We start from the raw sequence: 20,816 nt of genomic DNA, 5'->3' as shown, positions 1-20,816 counted from the left end.
ACAGGAAGTCATGCCTAATAAGGAGCGTGACCTGTTTATTCAGTTTTCTAAACAGAAACTAATTAATCTGACTTTCTGTAATGCACTGTTTCATATGATCACTGTGTAACACAAAGTGCTTTGTGTGAACAGGAAACAGACAAAGCCTGGAAATCTCACTCAAGCACAGGGTCAAAGACATGAAGGTACACAATCATTATTGTACATGGATATAAAGTATAATGCTGGATGTTCTTATTAAACATGTGCAGATTGTCAAACTGCTACATATTCATATGTTGTAGAGATCCCTGCATCTGCATCTTAACTGCCCAAAATGGTTAATTCTGATAAAATATCATGCGATCTTCATGAGACTTGCTGAATTGATGATATTACTGCATAAAGATCTCTTACCTGGTTCATGATGCATAGGAGTGGCGGGCCTCAAACACCAAGGTCTGCCCAAAGCTCAGCCACCTTCAGGTGTCCAACTGGCTGGCTGATTAGAGGGAAGGGGTTTGTGTGTGGTTTTTTTAAACACTAGACATAAATCAACCACAAGCAAGGTCAAGGTATGAGCTGTCACAGACTTACAAGACTGGCTGAGTGAGAAGAAAACTTGAAAAGAAAAGGTCACATGGAGAAGGACCTTCAACAGGTGCTGATGTTATTTTTGCATCCGCCAAGAATGAAATTAGAGAAATCCTAATGTCTAGACTTCAGGGTAAACAAAATGTGTATATCTTAAAATGGATTTATAACACTTATGAAGGATTATGTTTTTGTAAATAAAACATTAAAGTGATACTCTGGGATGGAACAAGTTGGGTCCTATCACAAGGTTTAGGGCAGAAATGACCCCTACAGCAGTGTTTTTGTGCAGCAGAAGCCCAGAGCGCTCTCACCAAACACCCCCTCCCTGCTCCTCTGCCGGTTTCCTCTGCACTCAGACGGGGCCAATTTTTACTTGACCAAAAACACAAATAAACGGACTCCCATCGAAAAAATCTGATATCGGTCTGCATTCATGCTTTATTTAGAGAATTTTCAGCGCGTTACTTTCACACAAAAATACAGCTAAATAAGGCTCTAGTTCTCATCGTGTCGTAAAACGGCGCTACCTCCACTGCAGAGCCACAGCGGGCTACGAGACGCTCCCGCTTAGTGTATCAGTCCGCCGTGCCAGATATAAACAAACGCAGGTAGTCTGCCAGGACGAAGAGACATGATGAGAACTAGAGCCTTATTTAGCGGTGTTTTTGTGTGAAAGTAACACGCTGAAAATTCTCTAAATAAAGTGTGAATGCAGACCCATATCAGACTTTTTCGGTGGGAGTCCGTTTATTTGTGTTTTTGGCCAAGTAAAATATGGCCCTGTCTGAGTGCAGAGGAAACTGGCAGAGGAGCAGGGAGGGGGTGTTTGGTGCGTGCACTCTGGGCTTCTGCTGCACAAAAACACTGCTGTAGGGGTAATTTCTGCCCTTAACCTTGTGATAGGACCCAACTTGTTCCAACCCTGAGTATCACTTTAAGAGTTTGTTAATTCAGTCTGTTAAGTGACTCACAAGGATACTGTTGCATAAAAACTCTCCCAACTTTTTAAACTTTGGGACTATATTATTAAGCAGTTTAAATTTATCATTTCTAAATTAATAGAGTCATCTTTACATTGAAATTTAGTGACAACTTGATCTCTTGATCTTGTAATCAATGGTTGGTACGGTAATACGCACAATAATGTTGATAGACAGTGTTTGATGTTCTTGTCTCCCCCTGCCAGGATTATATTTTGCATAACTGCCAGCTGTCTATAATTTATCTCTTATCATCAACCTTTGTTTAAATATCAAATCATTGAGGGCAATCATCATTTACAATGATGCTGAGAGTAGTAATTGTTATGGCTACCACTGGAGTAGGGAAAAAAACAGATAAAATATGCTAAGTATATATGTTTGGTCAATTAATTTGTATTTACTTGTATATTCAAGTTAATCAATCAGAGAAGTATGTATGAATAAATACTACGTGTTAAGATGTGAAATGGTTTGTCAAACTGGTGTTTCTACAACCCAAATATTTCCATGACGCCTGTAACAAAAGGTGACTTTTCACCCTCCTGCTCTGCACTCTGAAGATCAGCTGTCAGTCATAGATGACAGAGTTTAAAGTGGCTCCTTTTTTTAGCACTGAGAGATAAGCCACACATTTAACTTAGACTAACTTCATTCCCCCTCTCTGTGGCCCAGCTGCTTCAGTTTCAGCATGTAAAGCAGTTCTTATGTGAACTTTGGTTGAACTATATTTGTGTTGGCTCATAAGACTGCAGGTTATTTGCTTTGTCATAGATTCAAGTTCAGAACAATAGATCAATTTGCACAATCGTCTCAAAGCTTACAATGGAAACTGTTTCTCTTAAGCACACATCCTTTGTCCGTTTAACCTCATTTTATGTTACTGAAGCTGTGGCCTACATCAGCAGCATTAGGGCAGAATGCAAACATTAGGTAAGTCTGCAGTTTTACAGCGTCTCCTTATCATACTGCAGATAATGTATGAGCACATGTGAACCTGCCAGGCCAGTATGATGGCTTTCTCTCCAGCCCACCTCATGACCTGGACAGACAAATCCTTTTTACTTTAAGTGTCAGCCTTTGGTCCACACAAAGCAGCCTGCTTTCCTTATTCAAACACAGAGAGTGATGATGTCAAACAGGAGCTCATGCATGGCAGAGGTGTTTGGTCTGAGCGTCGACACCTCACCCTGCTGGGTAAATATTAAGTCACACGTTTACGTGGAGCGCTCGCGGATGTTTACCACCAGTAACGGACATTAATAGCCCTCCTCTCTTCTGCCTTATCTTTTCCTGTAATGCTGTGACTCTCTGACCCCGACACTCTCCATTAACCCAGAAAACTATTGAGGGCAGCCTTATCAGAAACAATTCATCTATTAATGTTGTGAGATAGCTCAGGGGAGCAGAGGCAGAGATGATGAATCCTTATTCTGTCTCACTCAAATGAAACTGGATGTTCCTAAAGCACATTTTAGCACTTCTTAATGCAGGCATTCCTCAGACTAACTTAAACTTCTACCTTGATTCAAAAAAAAAACATCAGTTTAGCTGAACTGTCTCCAGGTATGTACTTCATTACTAATTATTTTTTCAGAGAATCGGACACAGAATGTGTACGAAGTAAATGTTTAACTGTTCTATTACTGCTCATGTAAAAGTCTCATATTATCTGATATTTACTGGACTTAGAGGCCTTTGCACACTGAGTCAGTTATTTGTCTGACCTCGCTGCATGTCTGAAAGAGGATTGGGTCTTGTGTTGTGTTTACCATGTTTGCACACAGACTCTGAAACTCATCTGTCAATTTTTTTTTTCAAACCCATTCTCTTTATTTGGTACAAAGCTACTTAAGTGACATGGGGAGAAATTAATAAAAGGGGTTTTGTGCAGACCAATTACCAATATGTACCAGAAAATTACTCATGAGAAAGTTTTCTGTGCACACGATATAGGTTTGCACAGTAAGATAAAAACATGGCACCTACAGGATAAAGGACACGGGCAGGGGATACTTAACTGCCTTTTCATGATTAATACAATTAGATTAAAAGTAATAAAACACAATATCCATCAATACATTTTCTATATGGCTTATCCTGTTCAGGGTTGCAGGTAGGTGGAGCCTATCCCAGCTGTCTTAGGGCAAGAGGCAGGGTACACCCTGGACTCGTCGCCAGTCAGTCGCAGGGCTAATCAATAACATATATAATGAAAATAAAGCCTATGGCCACATAAAGTTTATGGCCACTTTTTTACAGCTACCATAAATTTAAAGGTGGAGTGCACGATTAGATTCTGTGAATTAATTAATCCAACTTAAAGGTTAAAATAAAAACAGACCATTGCATTTGTTTCAGTTTTTATTCTTCTTCTTATGATTATTATTTCTATTTTTATTATTATCATTATTTCTATTATTATTGTTATTATTTCTATTATTATTATTATTGTTATTATTATTATTATTATTATTATTATTATTATTATTATTATTATTATTATTATTATTATGCATGACTTTATTGTAAATTGGGTCTTGAAGTGCTACAAAATATAGGCAGTATGTCACTGGCTGGTCTATACAGGTCTTGACCAAAAAAAAAAAAAAACACTGCAGACGTATCACTTCCTCTGATTTCACTTTTTAGGGGTATATATTTAAGTATAATGATTTTTTTTTTTCTTTTTATGAACTACTGATTTTTCCCAATTTGGAATGAACATATTTAAAGTAGTTATATGCAGAAAATGAAAAATGGTCAAAACTATAAAACATTGCAGCTTTCAAACCTCAAACAATGAAAAAAGAAATAGATAAAGTTCAAAACTATTGTCAAACAATACATTAATAATATTTTTGCTTCAGAAGAGTTCAGAAATCAACATTTGAATTGTGAAACCAACACTGTGATTTTTCAATCACTGCTGTCCCGATATCTTCTTTTCACCAGTCTTGCACTTTGATGTTCAGTGACTTTATGCCAACCCTGGAAGAAAAGTTCAAGCCGCTCAGATTTGGCTCATGGCTTGTAACCATCTATCTTCATCTTGATCACATTCCGGGGTATTTCAATGGGGGTCAGGTCTGAAGATTGGGCTGACTGCAACAAAGTCTTGACCTGGTAGTCAACACATCTGCCAGATTCCAGCCTTGCTGCTACCCCCCTCCCCACAGAATCATCACCAATCCCCTGTGGGTGTGAGACACTGTGACGTCAGGATCCGGTTGAGGACGTCACAGTGTTAAAGAGAGCTGTCTGAGAATTCTCAAGAAACCATTTTGGCGTCAGTCACACAGAAGCTCCTGATGTTAGAGATAAGCTGTCAAAACAGACCCTATCACCAGCCTCTTGTTGTGACAGTGACAGTTTCTAACCGTGACCTCCTCTTCACATCAGTGGCTCAGGGATGATTTTAAGACCAAGCTCTCCATGTGCTGGGTGTTTGCTTTGTTTTGTTTCAGCTCCCTTGTGAAGACTAGATTATGAGCCCCATTAATGTGAACTTTAGAACAAATTAAACAAATGTTTTATTATAAGATTGTAAGAGACGCCAAATGAAACCAGAATTTCTTGTTAAGAAAAATAAAATCTGCCATTGAGGTAAGAAAAGTTTACACATTTGGTTTCTTGAAATGAAAAAATTGTCTCAATAAAAAAAATTAGGGAAGTAGCTTTTTCTTACCATGTGAGACAGTTTTTATAAAAATAAGACAACACTTATATTTCAGTTGTTGAAGTGTTTTGTTTCAAATGTTGTCCATGCCTGTTGGCTCGAATCAGTTGGTGGCATTAGTTTCATATCTCCTCCTCTGCTCAGAGCTCTCAGGTGTTCTTGTAATGATGTATTGTGCAAAAAGCTCTCAGGGGAATCGAACCCTCCAGCATTCAAACCAGGATGTGGAACAAAAGCTTTGAAAGTCTTTGATGCTCTCTGGCTGAACGTAAATCACTTTGAACACGCGGTTTACTTCTGATGATGACAGTGATGACTGTGACACAAAAATTAAAATTAGGATTCTTTCTTTGCTTCAAAAAATGGTGGAAATGTGTTTTAGAAAATCTAACACAGACAGATACTGAAATGTCTACTTTTGGGTGTACAGATTTAATATAAATCTCATGTTGTTGAGTTTTTTAAAGAGATAATGTCAGAGTGATTAACCTCCCAAAACTGTACAAATGAGGCATATGGGAAAAGCCCAGAGGCAGAGTGAGCATTCAGGTGGATCAGGATTGTAGCCGACATGTAACATGCTACCACAGAGACAGAGTCCCGAGGGAGGACAGGAGGAAGGGGGGGAGTTTCCACACAACAGAGTCATGAGGGCAGACAGAGAAAGATTTAAAGATATGAACATTTCCCTCCATGTGATGAGGGGCGTCGACTTTTAGATGATGTAATCAAAGATGAAGGTCTGATTCTTCTTCTATTGTTCTAAGATCTTTTGTGATATGAGTGCCCAGCTCCTGCTGATGACGCGTCAGTTCAGCAGGGTGAGGAAACACGAGGCTTGTTTATATTTCAGAGCTCACTGTTTGTCTCTCAGACCAAAGAGTTTGAATGTTTTCTCTTCAAGTTAACTTAACTAAACCCAATTTGAGTGAGCAGAAAGTTATTGTACTGTTAGATGAAGACAACATCCCACCTGAGCTGAGACAAACAGGAAGTCCAGCGGGTCCACCTTCAGAATAAAGGAACAGCACATTACACAGAAAGAAAGATTAGTAAAGCATGTATTTATAGACTTCTAACTACTGATGTGATTGTATGATTTGTAAATTCAAACAGCGTTTTGTCACAACCCGAAGACCGATAAAGAAAACTGAGGATAAGCATCACCTTACTCTTATGCAGCTGGCAGGAGTAGAAATATCACCAAAATTGTTAAAGGTCCTATATACAAAAATCACTTTATTAAGTCTTTTAGTGAAATTTGTGGGTCTTTGGCTTTCCTCCCAGCCCACAAAATGTGATATTTAATGACAAAACCTGTACTTAGTAGAGTTTGTGAATGTAAAATTTGGACCTAAAATGAGCTGTTTGGATTTGGGGATTTGCCGACGTCAGCGATTCCCTTTTTTGACCAATCAGGAGCAAGTCTGACCTGATTGGCCCGCCCACTCCCCTCCCCGCTCTCCAGCAGCTGGGAGGAGAATGCCAAAGTTGAAGAGCCTTCACTGCTTTGTTTTTGGCTGTAAACAGCCACATAGTTCCATGCACGAGCTCCCCATCTCGGAATAAGACAAGACTAAGTGGCTAGAGTTAATTTATCAAGGAAATGTGCCAGCTACACTCAGTAAAACTGTGCATGTGTGTGCTAATCACTTCACTGCCGACTGCTTTTCCAACTTTGGACAGTACAAGAGGGCTAGTGAATAGACTGGTCCTGAATCCAGGCGCATTAACAACCATCCACCAACAAACCTCGGACCCTGGAAATGTGAGTATTTTAAATGCTGTGTGCTGTGGAGCACATGTAAGAGCTTTTCCTCAGTGTCCCCCCTGTCTCTGTGTTAGCTTCAGGATGCTAACTTAAGTTGCGGTCAGCCTGTTGTTTTAGCCTGAAATGTTGTGGTAAACAAGCTTCGCTGTTTTCTAAACATTGTGCACTCGGAGCTCGTGGCGCTGCTCTCGGTGACGTGGAAGAGCGAGGCGGTATCAGCGGTGGCTCATTTACATACCAAGGTCACGCCCACTAAATCAGAGCGTTCTGAACAGAGGGGCTATGAGAGCCTGGAAACAATGCTGCTGTGCTTGATTTATTGGCTTTTTGGACCAAAACATGTTACTACCATTTCATGAAGACATCAGTGATCCATATTTAACTGCAGAAAAGGAGCAGAATATGGGACCTTTAATTGTTCTTAATGTAGGAGTAAATGTCGAAGTAAGAATTTCAGATTAAAGTTAAAATGAAAAAAGCATTTTGATTAAAACCTACTTTAAGTATGTTTCTGGCTTCCCTAAATGTTGAAGTATCATCAGCAGGAGAACCTTCACATGTAAAGAGATTTTATAGACACAACCCCAACACACTGACTTTTGATTGACAAGTATAAATGTGCAAGTGAGACAAACATTGCACTCCCAAACTTTTCAACCCCAAATCCTGCTCATAACCACAAGAAAGCTGTTAAAAGCCAATCTGAAAAAATACAGAACAGCCAAATAACCATGATATGAGTCTAAAGATGCTTTCCCATGTTTATTAACAATGCTGGATGTTCAAACGTGTGTGCAGCTTTTCAAACCTCTACATACTCACATGTAGAAATGTGAATGGTCAAAAAACTGGTCAGAATCCCCCGTTATTAAAATGTCATGAGATCTCTACGAGACTTGCTTAAAAGGTGAGGTCATCACATAAGGATCTCCTAACTGGTTTGTGACATGTTATAGAGGCAGGCCTCAAACACCAAGGTCTGCCCAGAGGGATGGTGGTTTGTGGAGCTGGGAGCCTTAAAGAGACAGCAACTTGAAGAAAGTGTTACAGAAAGAGGCTGAAATGAGGGTTTTCTGAAACAACAGTATGAGAAAAACATGGATGTTTTTGAGCTTTAAATTATGTAAAGCTCATATGAAGGTACCAGAGGAAAGCACTATACCCCCTCTTTAAAGAAAACTGGGGGCAGAATAAAAGTTAGCCTTATGTTTAAAAGGCTTTTGCGGTGAAAGGTAAATGTAACAAGCAGACATTCATTTGAGTCTGTGTGCTTTTTAGTTTTGCACTGGCTTGAAGTCTGAGATACTTTGTTTAAGGCAGCAGAAAATAAGCATCACAATGTTTGCATGTGGCTGTTTCCTGCTGTTGTGAATGGATCTGCTTGCTGCTTTTGTTTATCTGTCAAATTCACCTCAGGGGTCATGGGAAAACAAAGAAAGGTGTAAAACCGATGACACATTTTTATTTGCAGTTTTTTTAAAGACCATTTTCAAAGATATGTCTACAATAACAGATGAAAGAGCAAATATGATTATCTAGTTTTTTGTTGTTGTTGTTTTTCTTGAAACCCTCTCTGTCTTGTGGCCCCACTTTGACTCCCACCATAGAAGCCAGTGTTTTAGCTTCAAATCAATAAAAGTTTCTAAAACCTTCAAAAGAAATGATGTAAAATACAGCCAAATTAGTTTCTCCCTCCTTTACAGAGAGAGTCTTTACTCCTCCGCAAAGCAAACAGTTCAGCAGGTGCGTGTTTTTCTCCTTTTACGTTTAATTCTGAAATCTTGAACCAGACGTTTTGTCTGTTGTGATTAAGTTGGCTTGACAACGGAGAGACAAAGGGGGGAGGGGGGAGGGAGGGGGCGAAGGAGGAGGAGGAGGAGGGGCCTGTCAACGCTGGAGACCAATGACAGCACAGGTAGCAACAGGTGCGCAGCGAGCACACACCTCACATGTACACTCACTCACACACTGAGCAGCACACACACACACCGGTGTAGGAGGAAGAGGTGGCTCCTGGGACTCAGATCCTGTCTGACATGACAGGGAACTAGAGAAGCGAGGTCCATTACACCGCCTCAGAGGAAAATACTCCCGATCACATCAGATGGATTATAATCTGAACGACGGGAAAACTGAGAACAATCTCTCTATAAAAAGGACTTTTTATACTCTCTGAGAGCCTCGGTGGTGAGTTGTTCAGACTTTAGCGCCTTTGGATATTTATTTTTGCGTAAAGACGCGATCACAGCAGACATCTCGCTGTGTGGAGCTGTATTTACGTGGAGCTGAAGGCAGATAATTGATCAGCTGGGATTCTTTAGTCTGAATAAGTGTGTGTGTGTATGTGTGTGTTTGTAGATCTAATGTGTTTGAATTTGTAAAAATGCTTCTGCAGAACTCTTAGACGGATATATTTTGCAGAAACAGAGTATTTAAAGTCCTTTCATCCGGTTTGTCGTTTACATCCCCTGAGTTGAGCACACCGGGGATTTGACTCTTTAATCCAGAGGACTGCTGACTGTACAGGCACCATGATCAGCTCGGAGGGCCTGAGGCCGGCTTCGTCCGGCAGGAAGCCCCTGGGCAAGCTCGCCACGCGGCTGGAGGAGGTGAAGAACCCGTGGCGGCAGGGCTCCACGCTGGAGCTGAGTCACAACGAGGCGGCCCGCCTGGCCACGGACGCGCTGCTGGAGCACGGAGAGAAGGAGTACCGCAGAGTGCTGGCGGAGGAGCGGGAGCTCAACTTTCTGTCCCCGCTGGAGATCCGGTACATCACCAAGCATGCAGCCAAAGCGTTCGGGTCTGAGAGCAACGGGATCGGCCCCAACGACCGGGACTTTGGGGACGGGGACGCCGTATCCGAGCTCACCTCCGGGACGTACTTCCCTATGATGTCCGACGATGAGCCGCCGGTGCTGGAGCTCGGCTGGCCGGAATCCCCGGCGAGATTTGGACCGTCAGAGACGCAGATCTATTTCCAGAGGGACAAGACCCATAACGTCAAAGACCTGATCAGGTCCCTGATCAACAAAGCCAAAAAGGTAAGAGAGCTTTAACAGGTCCATTCTGTGGGTCTTAGACCTCATGGACCCCCAGAGAGGGTGGAATAACTTTAGGGTCATGTTTCTGCAGGAGGATGAGTTTGAAAGTGGAGTTGTTGTGATGGTCTGTGTTTGATCAGGTTTTGTATGTTTAAAGTGGTTTTTATTGTCTCAGACCAAACATTTCCACCCCAGCAGCATTTTCTGTTTGTGCTGTGCAGCAGTAATAGAGTCTAAACTTTGTGACCCATGGATAAACACTAATCAATCATTCACTACACTACAGGTCAGCTGAACAACCTATCTACAGGTATTGGGACCCAACAGCAGCTTAATGCCAGTTTAATGATGCTTTGGGATACCAATATACACACACTGCTCTTTTGTTTCTCCATGTGTGATGTTAAAACATTTTCCAGTGACTAAAGAGTTTTTGTTCTTTACAGTCTGAACTGTGCACTTTAAAATGCACTGGGGAAAAAACTGTTCAATCCAAATCCAGTGACTTAAATAGTGTTTCTGTGACTATTCATCATTCACAGTGACATTATTGTGCAGGCATATGAGATTAAAGGCTGCCTATGAGTGTGAGAACAATATCAGCTTTGCTTCTTTAAGTTGTTTTGGTTGTAACTGTGCAGAGTGATTTATATGCAGTTTGTTTATGTGCTGCAGGGGGGGGAGGTTCTCTGTGCTCACCTTAAATATTTGTTTAAAACGTTGGTGTGAACATAAGACACTTTTTGTTGTTGTTGTTTTGTAGTCCTTAATTTGAAGCGAGTTGTGCTCCACTATTCTAAATAGGGAGTGGGACGTTATTGCCTCCAGAGCTCAAACACTCAAATTAAACATCACTTAAACAGTCGTCATTCATACAGCACTGTTCAGTGTGTAAATGTTTCACAGGAGAGTCAACAGCGGTTAAGATAAGATAGACAGCTCACACGTGGAAAAGAAGGGATTAGACTTATGGAACTTGTAAAGGAAACATAGGTTAAACAGGATATTTGGGAAATAAAACTTTAAAACATTCAAACAGTTTTTTTGGAAGAAGAGGACAGCTTCAGATGAAACTTCTGAGCAGCATTTATGCCATAGACCATAAGACATTCTGAGTCAAGATGAGTAGTTTTGATGTGTGTGTGTGTGTGTGTGTGTGTGTGTGTGTGTGTGTGTGTGTGTGCTTATAGGAAAATAAACTGTGGTTATTTGAATTTTGACGAAACCGTGTTATCGTATTTGACCGAAAATGTTATCAAGGTAAGCCAGGCTATGGGTCCGCAAGCAAAGGAAAAACACAGACCTACTTGAAACACTCCAAAACAAATACATTTCTTAGGAAAGAAGAAAACCAACAACTTTTGTTCAGCTCGCTCGAGGCCACTCTGTTTGTGTCCCATTACCACAGTGATGTCAGAGCACCAATATCAGATATTTACTCAACACGCGCACTGAAAACACACAGCCAAACGTGAGCACGTGTTCTCTGAGGTCAAGGAAAAGTCTAAAATTTTAGGATCACATGGATCACACTTACTTTGGATATTATTACACATGAGAGCAACATTTTAGAGCAGGCATTTCCCAAGTCAGACTTGAGGGGGCAAACATGGCACGAGATCCATTTTCATTAAAATAGAGCATCAATACGTTACTTCAAAAAACATGTCAGTAAGAGCCAGGGATGGGTACCTTTCACATTCAAAACGATACGGTACTGATGCCCGGTATCTGGCAATTGGTACTGGTACTCAACAGTACCACTTTTCGGTACTTTTTTGAGTTTATGTGGTAAAAAATATAAATTTGTTTATTAATAAAATATTTTTTTATTTCAATTAAACATGCTAATTCTTCCATATATATAACCTTGCAATGCTGTGTTCAAGTCCAGCAAGGAAAATTGCCTGCATTTCCACTCCCTCACAGTCACAAGGATGCATTCAGGTACCTAAACATGGTACCTTTTGATTTTACATTTATCGGTACCCGGTACTTTTGACAGAATTCGGTTGGTACCTATAAAAGTACCTAATTCGGTACCCATTCCTAGTAAGAGCCGCTGGTCTTCGGTCATTTGAACACATTCAAATGTGGCTTTCATTGAAAACCTGTTTGAGAGTATGATGGATTAAAAAATGCAAAATATTTTACAGTAAAATGAGCGTTGAAGGCAGCTACAGTAAACTCCTGGACAAGGTACCTGTTTAGTTTACTTCCACTTTTAACGCTCAGAGTTTCTCGGCAGCAAAATTTTTCTAGTGAACATGTTTTGTAGCATTTGCCTGCAGGAATTTGCTGCAGTCATTACAGCCAGTTTTGTGGCTGCAGGCTGACACACTCACCTGGATGGAGTATTTAAAAACTGTCAGTGCTCATTAGTCATCAGTTTAATGCATGCAAAAACAGCACTCAGGTTTACAAACCTGAACACGTGTCCAGGGGGATTTTGACAAGCCTGGAAAAATGTCATGAGTGTGTTGTTGTAAACAACATGACAAAGACGTGTCTCACTCTCAGCTGGGTGTTTTTTGTTTTCCACCCTCCCTACCTGTGCGTGGACTTCTTCCCCTTGTGGTTTCCGCTTGGTTTGCTTACAAACAAATGCTACAAGCCTGGATCTGCCTGCTGTTCCGCTTGCTGTCATGTTTGATCAGCTCTTATCTGACCTGAGCACCGAGGCTGATGGTCTGCAGTCTGCTCTGTCACTCATTGAACAGACTGACCTCAGCTCACTGATCGGAAAGAGTTTGACCCACTAATCACTGAGTTTGTGGTTCCGGGAGTGACCGTAGATTGACAGTGGGGCAAAGGGCTCCAACACAAAACACTTCTACAACACTTCATTCTTCTCTTTCTGTCTGTTTTTGGTTTGTTAGTGTGTCTCGGTCACTGCTGAGCATCTCACCATAGTAGTTCTTTGTCGTTAGTTTGTGTCATTCCACTTGTTTGTATGCAGCCTTTCTGTGACTTGATGCTCTGCCTGTAGCTTGTGATTCATACTTTTCTGATTTTGTCATGCTTTTTTGCTTTTTTTGTCTTTGTATGTTTTCTTCATCATTTTTATACAGGCATGTGCAAGTCAGAGTCGCTTGGAAGAGTTTCTAAATAATAAACTAATCATTGCTATTTATGCCATCATAGGCAAGAAATGATAGCCATATGCTGTCTCTAAAGGCGTCTACACACTACAGGATAATGGGGCTGATCTTCCTCTTGTGATCAAAGCCAGCAAAGGCCTGATTGTCTGATGACATCATGTGTGATTTTCCTGTTCTGTGGGGTGTGTTAAGAGTGATTTCTTCTGGTCGGAGCCACTCAGAAGGACTTAGATTCAGTGATCGTAGACAATGAACATGTTTAATATTTGCGACTAAAAATTCTTTAGTGTGTGGGGCGCTCTGAGAGGGGCCAAGCAGGTACAGGGTGTCATGTCACACGTACCGGAGCAAAGCCAATCAAGATGCGAGCTGACTCAGCTGACTGACCGAAATCTATCTGTAATACTTAGGGGTGTAACAGTACACAAAAATCACGGTTCGGTACGTACCTTGGTTTAAGGGTCACGATTCGGTACATTTTCGGTACAGTATGGAACAATGCAAAACCATTAGCTTGTTTAGCATGTTTATTGAACCAAAAACTTGCCATTATTCAGCGAGGGGGGAGGCTCTTCAAGCTCCGGTTGGTCGTTAGCAGCAGCCATGATGCACAATTCAGACACAAGCTCCTGTGGCTATGGAAGCTCTTTGATATTCATCTTCTGATTGGCTCACCATGAGAGCCCACATGATATGCACATGATCGCAAAGCACGAATCACAGACCACTTTCCTCATGAATTTTAAAAAGCCACGTTTTCCTACTCAACCTGTAGAATATTGAGCGTTAAGAAGCTTTGCTGAAAAATCTGTTAGTGTGTGGTGTCCTGGGAGTGCAGACCACACACTGTAAGATCAGGAGAGAGAAATCTTGTGTGATCTGTCTTTTGTTATCATCAAGTGTGTGCTCTCTAAATGTGTGAAATTTTGGAGAATCCTGTAATGTGTACCAGCCTTAAGATGTAGCACAACCACCCACCACAAACCAAAGCTGTAGCAGCTGGTCATAGTGGCCCCTGACTGTTAAAAAGCTCTACTACCATGATGTAAACAAGCAGGTGTGACGGATGTCATCTGGTGGTGTGGTTTGGTTTGTCAGAGTATGTTGATCTAATAAATGAAGATAAAGTTGTATGCAGGCTGTGTCTGTTTAACCACCAGACCAGAGACATGAGAAACCAGGACAGACATGTGGACTTTAACCTACAAGACAGACTGATGGCTGTAGGATCTCGCGGTGCAAATGCTAATGCTAGCCACACTCAACAAATTTAAGTTCTATAGTCCCCATTTATGCACACAGTTGTGTTTACTTTGTGCATTTTTTTTGGATGAAACAGTCTTAACTGGTCTTGTTAGGTTCTTGCTATTCTCATATGTATTTATATACTTTTTAAATCTCATCCTGCTTTTTTTGAAACACTCAAATGTGTTACTCTGGATCTTCATCAAAGGAAATGTGAAAAAAATATTTTTTTGGCAGTGATTTAAGACATTATTAAAAAAAATGGATACACTGTTTTATTTTGTGGGTTTTATAGAAATATAGCAGGATTGTTATTATCTCTGTCTGTTTGGGCTGAAAATTACTTACAGGTTCTTTAAAAAAATGTGCTAAATTTGGAGTTTTTCTTACCATGAGACAAGTTGATCAGTCAGAAATTTTTCATCCAAATTGAGAAAATGAGTGACCTTGGTGCTTTCATATGGTTGCTAGTTTCCCTCTGAATCTTGTTGTTGTTGTGCACATCTGTAGTGTTTTGTTGTTGTTGTTTTTGAGACTCTGAGTCATCATTTTTTAACTTATTGCAGTTAGTCCATAGATTGTGTTACTCACTTGTTTTCCTTAACTTTGTGGTTATCATTGCCACACAGTTTGCGTGCGAGTCGTGTTTGTGTCAGTTTCTCATTGTTTTCTTTATATCAGTGGTAAATTTTGTCCTCTGTGTTGTTGTTTTGTCTCCATGTTTTCTAATTAGCTTTTTTTTTGTCATAGTCTGCATTTTGAAACTGCTCTCTGGGGTTGCGTTTTTAGAATTGTTTTACATGTCTTTCAGCTGACTTCCACTCTTCATAGTCATTTTGCTCCTCATTGTTTTGTGCAGTTGTTTGATTGATGTTTCCACACTAAGTGTTACAGATCACAACCACAACAGATGTTTAGTTTTTAATCCAAGGACCACAAAAAGCACCATTGACTGAAGAAAGACGAGAACCTATGCACTACTTCTCTGCTCAGTCATCTGCGGGGTGTTAATGTGACATTTAAAATATGAGTGCTGGCAAATTGTCTCATGATCACTTCACAGACCACATCACAGCTAAAGAAGAACTGCTTTTATTGGCAGACGGGCGAGCGCACGTCGCATGAGTCACTCTCCACAGACACTTCCTTGTTCTTGACGTGTAAATAGACTTGTTATATCTGCACGATGGAAGAGTCGGCTGCTGAAAGAATAAAACAGTGAGAGAACTCACGGCTGTTCAATCCCTGCATGAAATACTCTCTAATACAGACGTGGATAAATCGTAGAATCAGGTTTCTCCTGCATGGCTGGAAGGCTGACCTCTTTCCCATGTGTTTGTGCAGAGTCAGCAGACTGTAGATCAAATGACGCTCTGATTTCAGATTTCACTCAGGGGACGGATGATAAAAAGTGGCGGACAGAGCTGTCTTTTCAACACTACTTTGCACACGTTCACTTGGTACTATTTGGTATAACTGATATAATTTAGTGACTATTTTTTTAATATAGTTGAAATCTTTTAGTAGTAAATAAGTATTGCAAAATCTGATTTTCTTGGGTCGGTTATTATGCAACAGTTTTCCCCAGAACAAAACGTCTTCATCACTACCACAGAGCTGCAGCCAATCATAAACCTGTTTCATCGTCTTTTCCTATAACTGATGGAAAAAGCCCAGCGGAGTGTGCTGTAAGGATTTGAGTCACTTTGAGAGTGTGTGTGTGTTTGTGTGTTTGCTTGATTTGCAGGCATGTCTCCATATGTGCCTGTGGGCAGGGACATGTCAGTACATGTGTGTGTTTGCACAGAACGGTGTGAAGGCAAACCCATACTTCAGTGTGAGTGTGTGTGTATGTGTGAGAGGGAATATTAATGTTACATAACACGTTCCAAACAGGGTACACTTTGTTTACTTCATATTAAAGGTATAAAAGTTATTTTAAAATGATTAATTGAGTGTCAATAAAACCAGTCTGTGTTGACAAGGCTGCATCAATAAGGATAAATCAAATAAAACTTGTGTATCTTGTACCAGTATCCAGGAAACTTTTCAGCTCCTGCCTGAAACTTTTCATTTTACTGTTTTTCCTGTGACATAAAGGTAGAAACAGCATGTGGTGTAATTTTTCACGCAACTTTGTTCTCATGAAACAACCTGACAGTTTTGCCTCAGTAGAAAACATCTGAGGCTAGCTGCTAGCTCTTTATTAGAGGTGTTAGCTGTTGTTACATTAGCTGCTGTTATCATGCTGCTCACAGTTTGTAGTAAAGTTTTAAATAGATGGAGCAGTCCAAAGATGGAGATGCCAATCCCGCTTATACTGACCTTTGTTTACAGAGGAGTCATCAGAAAGGTGGTGAGCTCAAACAGCTTGTATTTAAACCAAATTTAGTGCCAAAAAACTGGAATTCTATGAGGATTCAGAAATTAATTTTAAAAAATAACTAAATATTAACTTTCTGTTCAGGGATGAGAGTAAATAGCTTGCACTAGCAGATAAGCTTAGGGATGGGAATTGATAAGATTTTGTCAATACTGATGCCCTCATTGATTCTGCTTATCGATCTGATTCTTTATCGATTCCCTTATCAATTCTAATAGCTTTACAGGTTTTCTGTGTCAACAAGTTTTTATTGAGTTCATACTGTAAGTGAATAAGGTGTAATTGGTCCCTGAGTCTGGATATTTCTGAGCATAATTACACAGAAACAGGTAAAAATTGCACATAATGTGCCGTTGATGTACCGTGTTGTAATATATTAATAATTGAAGTAGGCCATCTAGTGTCTCAAAGTGGTTATAGCAATGGTTTAAGTTGTTTGGAAGCTTTCTGTAGTTATAAAGTCAGCCATGAGCCTTTCATTAGCCTGTTAGCTTTTGACATTTGAAATTCTCAGTATTTTTTACAAAGAGTTGATGTGATTTGTTTCTGTGATGAAAGTTGAAATTCTATTCTGGAGCCGAAATTATACTGATGTATGCAAACTGCTAGCATATCAATGCAGTTTCCCATATACCTTAGCTTCAAGCTTGAGCTATTTTGTTATATTGGTAAATAAGGTGATTTATACCATTTCAAATGTACTGAATGTAAATCTCCAGAGACAGAGTAATGTACATTTCTTTCTGAAGTCAGTCCTTCAGTAAAACTTTAAGCTGAAAATTCTGAATCAGAGTTTTCTTAGGAAACGTTATCTAACTGCTAAGCTAAGATAGCTGCAGCAGTCTAGTCAACGTAATCGTTAAGCACAAAGGCTAACAATATCGATGGATTGAATCATTTCTTGTCGATTCTCAACAGATTCTAGTTTTCGATTCCCATCCCTAGATAAACTATTACACAAACATCTCTGCAATCTGTAAGCAGCAATATTGTTAATTGAGGGCAGCAGTGGAAAACACCTTACACTGGGTGTTGGTCTATTAAATTTCTTAAGCTCTGTACGTAAAGAAAGTTATACAATGAATTGAAATGTTATGCTCTACTCAGCTGTCATGCTGCTTCTGTTACATTTGTGCTTTTAACATTAACATAAGCTGATTTAAAAACATAAATATAGGCTGTATTCCATTTTGTTTAGACCAGATGATGCAAATTTGTGGAAAATTAACAAAGACACCACCCAAAGTGTGGTGTTTGCACTTGTCCAAGCAAGAATAATGAGACATCAGGCTGGGCTTTATCTGTTTTGTCTAGTAGAGTCATCCCTCTGCTTGAAAACCCAAGAGGAAAAGGTATAAGATCTGTGTCCCTGGTCAGCTCCTCTCTTTAGTCCAGATTATCAGCTAATGTGAGCAGATTAAGTGTTTAACCTCTTGAATTGTTTGAACACTTATCAGGGCTGATAAATGAGTCAGTATCAGAGCCAGACAAAGGAGACAGACCAGCTGACCTTGTAGTGTAGCAATCTTAAACATTCAAGCTTGTGATACTCATGTGAACCTTCTCTCAGCTGCTCACTTCACTATGCAGGATGAGCATTCACAGAAATATGCTTTGCACAGGTCTGAACGTGTCAGACTGAACAAGAAAAGATATTTTGCAAAACTTAGTAACACTTCTTCAGTAGGTGTATGTTTTAATTGCTTGATAGAGGCCTTCGTATGGTGATAATACTTAGATATCAGTTTATCGTAGTCAGGTGCAGTGAAGATCGCTGTCAGTTATAGATTGGTGCAAACTGGAATATATAAAACAACACGTGTCTAAGCTAACATGCTCCATACAGGCAGTTCTGAGCTGATGTCTGTCATAACATAACATCCACATGATGATGGTAATGCCTTCAGGAGCCAGGTATGCATGGCTCAGAAGGTGGAGGCGGTCATGTGATCACTGATAGATTTGCCGTTCGATCCCTGACCTCATGCAGGGTACTGTTCCCAGATATTTCTTCTTTCGCACATCTTAGAGTGTGAATCTTTTTGTGAATGAGTCATTCAGGCTGATCAGAGGTGTCTCACGACAGTGTTAAAATATGTGCGTGCGTGCGTGCGTGCGTGCGTGCGTGCGTGCGTGCGTGCGTGCGTGCGTGCGTGCGTGCGTGCGTGCGTGCGTGCGTGCGTGCGTGCGTGCATGTGATCAAAAGGTGATTGGTAAGAGTGGATATTGTAAATGATTTCTTGCAGTAAAAAACACACTCTTATGATAAAGTTTTGATCTGTGCTTTCCTGTTAAGTTTCTCTTAATGTGCTCGAAGCAGTCTTGTGGAAATATCCTGTGTTCTGTTTACGTCCTCCTGTCTGAGTAATAGTAGTAGATCTGTAAGTCATCATGATCACAAAGAGGTCCAAACTCATGAGATCTTGATTTAACACCGCTAACTAACGTTTCTCTTATCCCCCTCCTCCTGCAGGTGATAGCCGTGGTGATGGACGTGTTTACAGACGTGGACTTGCTGTGTGATCTGATGGAGGCAGCAAACAAGCGCAGAGTCCCCGTTTACATCCTGCTGGATGAGAAAAACCTTGACTACTTCACAGACATGTGCTCAGCTCTCGACATCCAGCCCTCACACCTGAGTGTAAGTACTTATCTCTCACACATCGCTGTAAAGACAGAAATAAAGAATTCAAACTGATGCAATTAAACCAAAAAACATAAAGGCTGTGCTTCATTTTCTGATCAAATATCATAAGGCAAAAATAAGTGTCCTTGAACAGAGGAAAGAAAAGAATATTGAATGTGAGAAAGACAGAAGCCAAGATGAAGTGTTTCAGGCTGAAGTTGAACTATGGCTTGTTCAAGACACCAACCATCATTTGCATTTGAAGACTGCTTGTATCATGCGCTGTAGAAATTGAAATCTAAGCAAATGCTTTTCTCCTGTGAGACTCAAAATGAACCACATTCACCGACAAGTCCAGGAAAATAAAACAACAGAAAAATTAACACTGGCAGATTTTTTTTAATCTTCAAAAGCGCTTGCAGTGTTGCTTGCAGTATTTGATATCTTGACATTTTTCTGGACTTCTCAGGTGAATATGGCTCTAATTGAATTTGAAAAGACAATTTTTCACCAAAATTAAAACAAACGCTCCAGATTTCAGTTTTTGCAGTGCAGTGTCACATCCAAAGCTGTCCCAGCCTGGAGGCCTCTTTGTCTAATTTTTTTTTTTTCTGAATAGTGAGGTTTGCTTCCTTTGAGACATTACATATCCTGTGATTTTTCGTGTGCTAATTCAAATGTTATGTCAGACTTTCATGTAGCTAGGTGTTATAGCATAGATTAACTATACTAACGAGCTATATGACACTAGTTGTGTTAGCTAGTTAGCCAGTTAGCTGTTGTGAGGTATCAGAGCAGCAGCATGTGATGACAGTGTGAGAGTGGGAACAGATTGATGACGCAAACACAAAATCCTCTAAAGACCAGACTACTTTATTTCAGCCTGAGAGGTCTACGAAGGCTGGGTCCTCAGGGAATCCTAGCCCCGGTGTGGGACACAGACAGTGTATGAGTTCGACTTAAACAGGTCACACACTTTCATTAATCTCCTACACTTACTGCTGTGGTATGAGAAGTTAGATAAATATAGCCTTCTGTAACTTTAACTGCTTACAGAATACCTGGAAAGAGGGATACCAGAGATTGATAAGTTTGAGTGACATTGTTCAAAATCCCAACACTCATGAAATGTCTCTCATCCAATCAGATTCTTTTAACAGGCAGAAAGTTTGAGCAGAACCAGACTCAATGTGAACAACCATCTGTAGAGACTGCAGTCCAAGAGAGTGGCAGATGAAATAATCTGTTCTTTCTTCTTTTTTCTAAAAATGTATTCGAGCATAAACGAAAATGTTGCAACCTCAGCAGTATGCCTGTGTCACACTCAGCTCCTAGATGTCTCACAGGAGTGTTAAAGTGAAGGAATGTGGAGACGGTGGCTGTAGTGTGTGTTAGAGAGTGATGAACACAGTAT

General features: G+C 40.3%; 1 protein-coding gene across 1 annotated transcript in view; it reads left to right on the top strand.

Annotated features, from left to right (window-relative positions):
* Nucleotides 1–9,011: 9,011 nt before the first annotated feature.
* Nucleotides 9,012–20,816, top strand: part of fam83c (family with sequence similarity 83 member C) — a 31,484-nt gene continuing 19,679 nt past the window's right edge. Inside the window, exons 1-3 of the mRNA XM_074684496.1 lie at nt 9,012–9,193; nt 9,480–10,047; nt 19,250–19,417. Coding sequence (XP_074540597.1) covers nt 9,538–10,047; nt 19,250–19,417 — 678 coding nt within the window. The 5' untranslated portion in view covers nt 9,012–9,193; nt 9,480–9,537. The remainder of the gene's footprint in view (nt 9,194–9,479; nt 10,048–19,249; nt 19,418–20,816) is intronic.

The sequence above is a fragment of the Halichoeres trimaculatus genome, unplaced genomic scaffold (assembly GCF_033239565.1).
Source record: "Halichoeres trimaculatus isolate MK-OKI-2021-1 unplaced genomic scaffold, fHalTri1.1 fHalTri1_scaffold_1, whole genome shotgun sequence".
NCBI classification, from domain to species: Eukaryota; Metazoa; Chordata; class Actinopteri; order Labriformes; family Labridae; genus Halichoeres; species Halichoeres trimaculatus.
This window is presented reverse-complemented; position numbering and strand designations above follow the sequence as displayed.